The sequence below is a fragment of the Protopterus annectens genome, chromosome 8.part0 (genome assembly GCF_019279795.1).
Source record: "Protopterus annectens isolate FY-2018-M chromosome 8.part0, PAN1.0, whole genome shotgun sequence".
NCBI lineage: Eukaryota > Metazoa > Chordata > Ceratodontiformes > Protopteridae > Protopterus > Protopterus annectens.
Window position 1 is genome coordinate 1,239,852,783 of NC_056741.1, and position 9,516 is coordinate 1,239,862,298.

Genomic DNA, 9,516 nt, shown 5'->3' on the forward strand with positions numbered 1-9,516 from the left:
TTTTAATATGTGGAAGGGAAGTGGTGTTAATAGACCAATTTGTTAATGGTTTGTGGTCAATTAGAGAGTTAGAATTGTTAGGGATCACACATAGAGTAGTATATTAGTTATTAGTACATTTAATGCAGAATTAGTGTTAATCTTATAGTGCTGTCTGGGACCCTCTTGGACCAAATGAGTGAGGTCAGATGCATGTAGTAGCCTGTCAAGTTTTGATCTAATATGCCTAGTATAAGTCAGGGTTAATAGTACAAGTCAGGCTTAATCTTTCCTAATATAACTAGTTTATGGCGTTTTTCTTGCTTAAAGAGTGCATCTAGGTTTTCCAGTTGCAGTATATGGGATACAGATGCAGATAATCCAGACTTTAGTGTTTTTATTCAGTCAGATTTCTATTTGGACCTCCTTTAGGAACTATATTGTTTGCTGTGGTTTCTTTGGCAATGTATTTTAGAGAACACTTGGTATTTTGTGCACTACCCCACCATCTGCTCATAATCTTGGTCTAGTGTTTAAAAAGGAATTGGTAATTTTCAGAAACAGTTGGAGGGATTCACAAGTCCATCTTTAGCCAGATTTTAGAAATAGGTCTTTCTCCTTTGGTTGATGTAGTTTTAGCCAGACTTTCAGTTGTGACCATGTATTGTTTAGATTATGTGCAGTTAAGCATGCTTTTGCTATGTGTTTTTGTTAGTTACCAAGTTATTGTTTATGTTTATCCCTGGAAAGGAGATACAGGTAACTAATAATATGACATTGAAGTACACCAGGGTTACAGTGAATGTCATCAGCCAGAGGTAATATTATTGATATTATGGGTAAAATGTATTTATGTAGTGTGACAAATGATAGTAGCAGTGAGTGTGTTTGCAGTAAGTACTTGGTAGTTCTTCCTTGTTTTTATTCAGAAAGAGTAGTCCTGTTTTATAGTTTTAACACCATGTGGATGTTTATGTCAAGATCATAGTGCTGTTATCCTGAAGGCTTTTTTGTCTGTGCAGTATACCTCCTATTCTTAACTGGAATGATTTGTGGCTTGTGGACATAGTCAGTTAGAGCAGGAGTGCAAATGTTACTGGAGGGCTTTTTGTAGCTGTTTGTAAAGATATTTCTGACAAAGTTAAACTCACGTAAAGATAGGAATTATTTATGTTAATTTTGGGAGAGAGAAAACAATAATCAGTGGTGCAGCATTAATGAAGCAGAGGGCATCATTCAGAGTGTATAAATGTACAGCCACCTGGGTGGTATCGGGATGGGGGTAAGAGGAGAGTGAAGTGGGCAACCAGTCAGTGTATACATGGAGATAGGGTAAGAGGAGAGTGGTTATCCACTTCAATCAGTGTACACATGGGGATGGTGGTAAGAGAGCAATGAAGTGGACAACCAATCAGTGTACACATGAGGATGGGGTAAGAGAAGAGTGTGAAGTGAACAACCAATCATTGTGCACATGAGCAAGAGTAGCAACAAAGGGCAAGCTGTGTTATACTTAAGAGTGCTGACTAGCTATAAACACTTAAAAAATATGTGCTGCACAATAAAACAGAGAAAATAGCCTACTTACAGCAACAGTTGTTAAGTAGCTCATGTGACTGTATTAGCATTATTATTGTACATCCGCGGTGGTACAGTGGTAGCATTGTTGCCTCACAGCAAGAGGTTCTCCCATTCGATTCTCGGCTGGAGTGCGGGGAATGCCTTCTGTGTGGAGTCTGCATGTCCTCCCCGCGGTTGGGTGGGCATTCAAAAGACATGCGTAAAAGGGCGTGCCTTCATTGAAGGTTGAACATCGAGCTGGCACCACGGCATTCATCAAAATCTACTGCCAATCATTAGCAGACCGGAGTTCTGCTGTGGCGACCCCCTAACCGGGAAAAGCCGAAAGACAACAACAACAACTGAAATCAGTCACAGCTATGGGCAAACATCAGTATTCTGTAGGAATATGGCAGAAAATGAAGTGGACCAATTAATTATCAGACTTCCAGCCAGGCAGTCATAATCTGCAGTATTGATAAGGAAGTATGACCCTTCCAATTTAGGCATCCATATGCACAGAAAGTCTAATAGGGAAGAATGTCTCAAGGCACAGGTGAAGTGGACAGAGTTTGAGCAGGGACAGACACAGGTGAAGTGGACAGAGTTTGAGCAGGGACAGACTGTGTCTGGGAAAGAGTGCTTTGTGCAATAGTGGGAAGCAAGTATTTCTGTAAGGATTTGAGGACTACTAGGTGGACAATAGGAATCTAAAATAACAAAACAGAAGAATAAGGTAGGTTACCTAGTAACTGTTCACATCTTTGAGTTTGGAGGCCTTACTGGTGTCTTCACATTAGTGGTTTAAGAACTTCAGGCAGTACAGCTTAATAAAGATTCTGGTCACAATATAGTCTGTAGCTTGTTCAGTTTCAGTTTCAGGAAGGCCTAACTCTAAATAAAGTTATTCCTCTAAGGGGAAAAAAGAACCAGCCCTTCCTTCCCAAGCTCTAGCAAACAAAAGCATATCACAAAATACACTTGCAATATTTTAAGGTGTTTCAATCTAGGCTAAAAAATATTTATTTATTTATTTATTTTTACCTAGGGTATAGCACTAATCCACATAGACCTTTTTCAGACTCCACCCAGGAGCAAGGATAACTGTAGTGCTCTCAGTTTTATGCTTTATTTGTGGATTTGCTTGCCACCAAAACAGAGTTACAGGACAAGTGGTATGGTTTCATAATCAGAGGCATACTTCGGAAGTGTTATTTTTATAGTTAAACAATCCCCTTTTGGAGAGTTCCAAAATTCAGATTTTGTTTTGCCACCATGTTTAAGAAACAAAATATAGTTTTCACAAAGCCTTACTTGTGATTTATTAAACCAGCACCTCAAGTTCTGTTATTTTTTTTATTTATTAATGAGATAATTATCAAACTTTCAGATTTGAAGTTCTCTGGGTCTGGCAGAGCTGGATCATGATTAGATTGGGCCCTAGACCATGAATGGACCCACGCCCCACCCCTGCAGCATTTCTGATGTCCCATTACTTGTCTGCCTCCCACCAGTTACCATAAACTCTGCCAGAGACTTTCAGCAGCATACTATTTTCTTCTTTACACTTGAAATGAAGGCATAGAGTGTCTTTTCAGGGGAGACCCTTGATGGTGTTTATATAAGAGAGGAAATTTGGCCAGGGCATTAGGGAACTTCTCCCTACTCTTTTTTGATAGCTCAGGTGGATGTAAAAGATCTCACAGCTTCTACCTTTAACAAAAGACAAATGGAGCCATGGTTTAACATCTCATCCAAAAGACGACACACGCAGGAGTGCTATATATTGTCATATTGTCTAAATTATATAACTTGCAGTCTTTGTTAGTCCTCTGTAATGAAAGTATGTAGAACTTGCAATGTTCACACTTACTGAAACCTCTTCTTCCAGAGGTTATAGTTCCATATATGGCACCAATAATCAGAGTTTAGTTATTTTCCTGGGAAATGGAAGGCTGGCTTGGACAAAGGATTACTTTAAGCAGCCAGAGGCTTTACACCTGCCCTAGGAGAAGAATTTGAAACCACTGTTACTAGAATGCCTCAGAGCAGAATGCAGAAGAATCCCAGTAAGAGGGAAAAAAATATAGGGGTAGTGATGAATGTCCTGCACTACATGTATGCTGATTTTAATGTATACTTGCATTTCCTGCTGGGGAAAGGGGGTATAACATTACAGGCTCTCACTCTCACACTACTAGAAGGTGATTTTTTTTTCTGCTTATAAAAAAATGAGTGAGAAGGAGACAGAGGGAGAGAGCATTTGTGGCAGGAGAATTTGTAGATATTGGGTAAACCACACAAATTAAAAAATCTAAAAATGTGATACAAACAAAAAGGAAATCTGTACTACCAGTACAAGTGCGTATTCCCAAATTACTTATAAACGGATTGAGTATTGTTGACAAAGTTTCCTCCTGTTGTTGTTTCTAATGTTGTAGTAAGTACTGTACCCATTTGTACATTGTGTGATATGTATATCATCAGTCTGCCTTTCTGTTATAGCAATTACTCTTCAGAATATCTTCATACTGTAGTAGTGTCTAGACTTTTAGGTTCATAGGTAGGTACTAGGCTATCGGCCCTAGGGCCTATATAAGCGTAGCCAAAAAGGTTCCCTGGGTTTTGCCACCCAAGAAAATTATTTTCTTGTGCCCCTGTCAAGCAGTGCCTTAGAAGTGATCCCCAGGGTGAATTTTCTATTTCCCAGTCATCAAGATTTTTCTTAAAGATGGCAGAGGAGCTTTGCTTGACATGAATGGGTAGTTTGTTCCAGAGTATGGGAGGTCTCTGGGACAGGAATCTCTCCCTCCAGCATGTTCTGTTTATTGTGGTGACAAGGTTTAGGTCCCTGGATTGTGTGGTTCGGAGAGATTGGGATTTCTTTAAGTGTAGCATGTCCAACAGTTCTGGGTTTGACATAGCTTGGTATGCTAGGCAGAGATTGCCTCTGAGTAGGTGATGTGCAACAGAGTAGAGCTGGAGTTTTGTACTGACATTCAGAAATGCTGTTACAGGAAAATGCAATGCAAGAACTGCACTTCTCGATCATGCTCCCAACACCCTTTGCTCCACCCTTGCTATGCTGCTGCCAACAATAATAGGATAGCACAGACCCAACATTTGGGAAAAGTTTTAAATATTATCCTAATACAAGGAAAATTTTAGTGGAACAATAGGTTTTGCATCAATATGCTTTTATTGAAAAATAGAAAGTATAAAAATCAAACTTTTTCATAGCTCTCAGTTTCTTAGAGCAAGAAGTCTAGACAAAGCCATGAATAATAAGTGGATAAAGGCCCAAAAAATAGGGCCAATTTTTAAATATTGCACTTATAAACATAGACTGTTGCTAGAATAACAGGTTTAGGATTAGTATGCATTTTCTGGAGGGTTTGAGGTCTAAAATTTAAATTTCTGTCAATATTATCTGACTCCAATCCTCAGTGATTTGCGAGAAAACCAAAGATTTTATGAGGAGCAGACAAAAAACATGAGGCAAAAATCTGGACATTCTGAGAAAATCTGTAGAGAGGTGTGTTATTCTTTCAAGTAACAGAGTAAAAATCTAAGACCAATTCAGGGACGGTCAGTGAGGTTCAGAAAAGAGATTTAACTAAGTAGCACAATTGCCTCACTCTCTGTGTCTCTTGCTGATGTTCAGAGAAGGAAAAGGTCACTAAACTGACTAACCCTGGTGCTGAGTAGGAATAAAGCAGCATGAGTCAGCACAGAATAAGCTCTGCATGTTTGAACCTGGCTAGTTCTTCTTCTTCTAGTTAACCCATCTGTAAGCTAATAAAATACTAAAACATATGTCATCTTACAACTAAACAATCCAGAGAGTAGGAGAAATCATGAGGGAGGGGGGATTTATGAACTGCATGCATGTCAAAAGAAAGTTTTTCAGGTACAAAGCCAAAGTCTGTATATGTGATGAATTTTAAGGAAAAAAGTGAGCCAGGAAGTAATGGATCTAAAACCAATGATTTGTGTTCCAGTGAGTCTCAGAAAAGGGAGTTAACAAGATAAGCAGGGAACCCCCAAACCAAAACAACAGGAATTCTGGATGGGAAGTCAAGGGAGATGGCTAAATCTAATTTCTGCAAAATGCAGAAAAAGTCATATCGAGAGAAAATTATGTTTATATTGATGAAAGTGTTTTTATCACGCTGAGCACAGAACTTCCTAATCCTGGTTATGACTTTTTTTTTTGTTTTTGTAGAATGTGTTTATGTTTTGGATTCCACCAGGGTGGTTTGCTTTTTGAGTTAGATCTGGGCTAATTTTTGGTAGACATAGCTGTCGTTGTGCGCTTATTGACATGATTGAACTGATTTTTTGTGAACGGTTCTATATAGGCAGCTGTGTTCTTGGGGTTTGGGGAGGGATGCTTAAAATTTTGACAGGTTATCAGCTTCCTATTGAAATGTTCACATGTGAAATGTAGAATGCCGAAAATTCGAAAAAAAGAGACTGAAAACCTGGTGAAGAGCGAATATCGAAAATCGCTCTTCCACTTAAAACTTCTTTTTATCAGGGGGGACAAGCCCCCACCCCCAAACTTACATATACGAACTTTGAGATCGATATAACTTGGAGAAAAGGGAATGTTCAGAAAAGGGAATGTTCAGTGTATGTAAGGCCATTCTTTTGACCATTCAGTCTCCACATTTTGATACTTGCTCTAGAGGGTCCCGACATTTCATATAGTTACCCAGGTTCTCACTTAGTTTTAGGAAGTTTGCCTTAGAATAGTTTTAAAGGTTACAGGGTTAGACCGGGTCACAGAATTGATTTTTATTACGATGGAAACAGCTTTGTGGTCTGACTTACCAGAGAGGACACTACGCTTCTGGGGGTATAGCATTCTCTTATGTTTGCGAGTACCAAGTTGAGTATGTTGGCACCCCTAGTGGGCGTATGAACTTTCAGGTTCAAGGTAATTATTTTTACAAAGTCCAGGAATCTGTAGGTGTGCATGTTTGGGGTCACGTAAGTATCCCAGTTTATAGTGGGGTAGTTACAGTTGCCTATGAATATTTTATTGGGTTGAATGGTTGCCTCCAATAAGTATGAGTTATGGGGTTCTTGGGTCATAGAGGGTGACCTAGAGCTTGCATGGATACAATATGGGACTTTGCATATGAAAATCTGGACATGGAGAAGCTCAAGCATGTTGTCCTGTTTGATTAGGCTCGAGGTGAGTTTGTTGTTGATATAGACTGAGACACCTCAACCTTTGGTCCCTACCTGTGCAGTATCAGGCTTGAATACGTATTAGAAATTGTTATGCTGCAATGTCAGGGTACTCTCGGCAGCTTTAAACCATGTTGCAGTAAATGCATAGATGTCCACATTCTCCAGGGTGAGGAGAGCTTGGAGGGAGTGGATTTTCTTGCTTAGACTCCTGGCTTTGAGCAATAATAGCTTTAGATTCCCTTGGGTTGGTTTTGCTGTGTCAGACATTTGTCAGTTTGGAATTGCCTAAAAAGAAACTATGGGACAGGACAATGTTTTAGCCAATATTTGAAAGTCTAGAGGGGACAGGTGCAGACTATCCTTGACAAAGCAGAGTGATCTGTTGACCTTAATCACCCCCATACTGACAAATATTGTAGCCCCTTTGAATGAAACCAAAAATTAAGCCAGTTATAAAAGTCAGTCATCTTTTGTTCATATTTTGGCATTATCCTTGGTGGAGGTACAATGTTCAGTGCTAGGCATATACCAGCCTGGGACACATAGTCCATGAGCTCCATAATGTCTCTTCTCTTCATGTAGTCTGGGTAGGTACACGTCTGGTCATTTACATCCACATGGACGATGACAGAGTAATACTGGTACTTGTGGTCTAATGACTTGAGTGTGTGAGTGAGTTTGTATATCTTGTGCCCTGATAGACAACTGACCATGATTTTCTCCTTATTCAGCCTGGTGAATGAGATATCTGCATGTGTGTTGTGTGAGTAAGGAGAGTTAAAATGGAAGGAGTCATCCCTGAATTTTAATTTCACTTATAATCCATTTATACTTTGTGGCATTTGCTAACATTTTGCTAGCATTTATATGATTATTTGAATAAGGAAGATAAAGGTTTATTGGGAAGGTGGCTTAATGGCTAAGGTGTTTGCCTTACAAACACAAGGTGCAGCATTTGAGTCTCACAAGGGATAATTGGCTAGGCTTAAAATGGCTTGCAAGGGCAGTTAGCTTAGCACTAAAAACTGTGAAACTAAAACTAAAAAAACACACATGATACAGCCATGAGCTAACAAGCACAATGAATTGCTTTTGACACTTGTTTGTGTTCTATAGCCTGATATGCAGCTTGGTTCTGCAATGTTTTTAATTATTTCTTTGTGTTTTAGGATGCATAGTTCTGAAACAGAATGTCATCATAAAACAATCTCAAAATAAATGTTTTGTCTACAAACATTTGCAAAAAACAGCACTCACAGGTGTCTGGTCAGCAACTCAGGTATAGTAATTTAAACTCAAATATTTTTCATTAAAAATATGTAAAAGGCATTACAGGAACCAACATTTGTCTGTGCACTATTAATGTATGAAGTTATGCAGAAATAAATGGATTCTAGTAGCAGACGTGCTTTCTAAACAGGTATTGGGTTCCTCAGTAGTGGCAGTTAAAAATGCTTTAAACGTGTAACAGCAGTAGGTGGGGTGATATATGGCTGCTTTAGTTAACAGTGTGGTTTAGTTGCCATTTTATAGTTTAACAGTGATGGCAGGGTACTGGACAATGCTTGTTTTAGTACTGTTACAAATGTGGATGTGGATATTCATTCTTTTCTGTTTAGTTTTTATGCTGTTTGGCTTTGTTTACCGTTATTGCCCAAATTCCATAGTCCACAGAACAGTTCTACAGAGACCATCAGTACTTAGGATACCTATGCTTCCCTGAGGAGAAAGGTATTGGTGGTCAGTTGTTAACTAAAATTCAGATCACACATTTGTAAGCACAGTGTCATGCAAATACATGTCTTTCCCATTCCAAAGTCACCAGTCAGAGGAAAAAGGGGAATACTTACCCTTTGTGGAAAAAAAACCCTCCATTTTTCCTGATTGTCTGCTTCAAAGTTGATTAAATATTTAGCAGATGGTGATCCAGGGTTCTTGCACCTTGCTAAAGCAAGGTTCACATTGTAGGACATTATGAAATGTATAAATCTCCCAGGTTATATAGGCTTAACATCTCAATTTTATTAAATCTGTAGTAGTGATCAATGTTTGCATGCTCCTTTTCTATTTGTAGACGAAACTGCCTAAATTAATATAGCAATAACCCACGCTTGGGTGTGGGTAATGCTGGATTTACCCACGGTTGGTGTGGTTTGGTCATGAGGGTGAAGCCCGAGTGGCCAAACAAAGCCAACCGTGGGTAAATCCAGCATTACCCACACCCAGAAGGGGGTTATTGCTATTATACGACATTATTTAAGAAAAAAAATAATTACTTTTCTTAAATAATGGCATTGTATAATGCCTTCTTGCTGCCCTTCCGCAGCTGTCTTGTATCCGCGGCAGTTCTGATGTACTGCGCATGCCTACGCAGTACATCAGAGCTGTGGGCAAAAGCAACGGAGAAAGCAAGATCTCCGTTGCTTTTTAAAAACTGTTTCGCTATGTTAAATGAGTTTAACATAGCGAGACAGCTTTAAAAAAAGCAACGGAGAATATCCGTTGCTTTTTTAAAGCTGTTTCGCTATGTTAAACCCATTTAATATAGCGAGATAGTTTTGAAAAAAGCAACAGAGAAAGCAAGATCTCCGTTGCTTTTTAAAAACTGTTTTGCTATGTTAAATGAGTTTAACATAGCGAAACAGCTTTAAAAAAAGCAACGGAGAATATCTGTTGCTTTTTTAAAGCTGTCTGGCTATGTTAAACCCATTTAACATAGGGGGACAGTTTTGAAAAAAGCAAAGGAGAAAGCAAGATCTCCATTGCTTTTTAAAA

The 9,516-nt window shown here is 38.9% G+C and overlaps 1 protein-coding gene across 1 annotated transcript in view; it reads left to right on the plus strand.

The window, feature by feature from the left end:
• Nucleotides 1–9,516, plus strand: part of LOC122809330 (nuclear envelope integral membrane protein 2-like) — a 789,373-nt gene that overhangs the window by 19,912 nt on the left and 759,945 nt on the right. Inside the window, exon 2 of the mRNA XM_044080732.1 lies at nt 7,911–8,020. Coding sequence (XP_043936667.1) covers nt 7,911–8,020 — 110 coding nt within the window. The remainder of the gene's footprint in view (nt 1–7,910; nt 8,021–9,516) is intronic.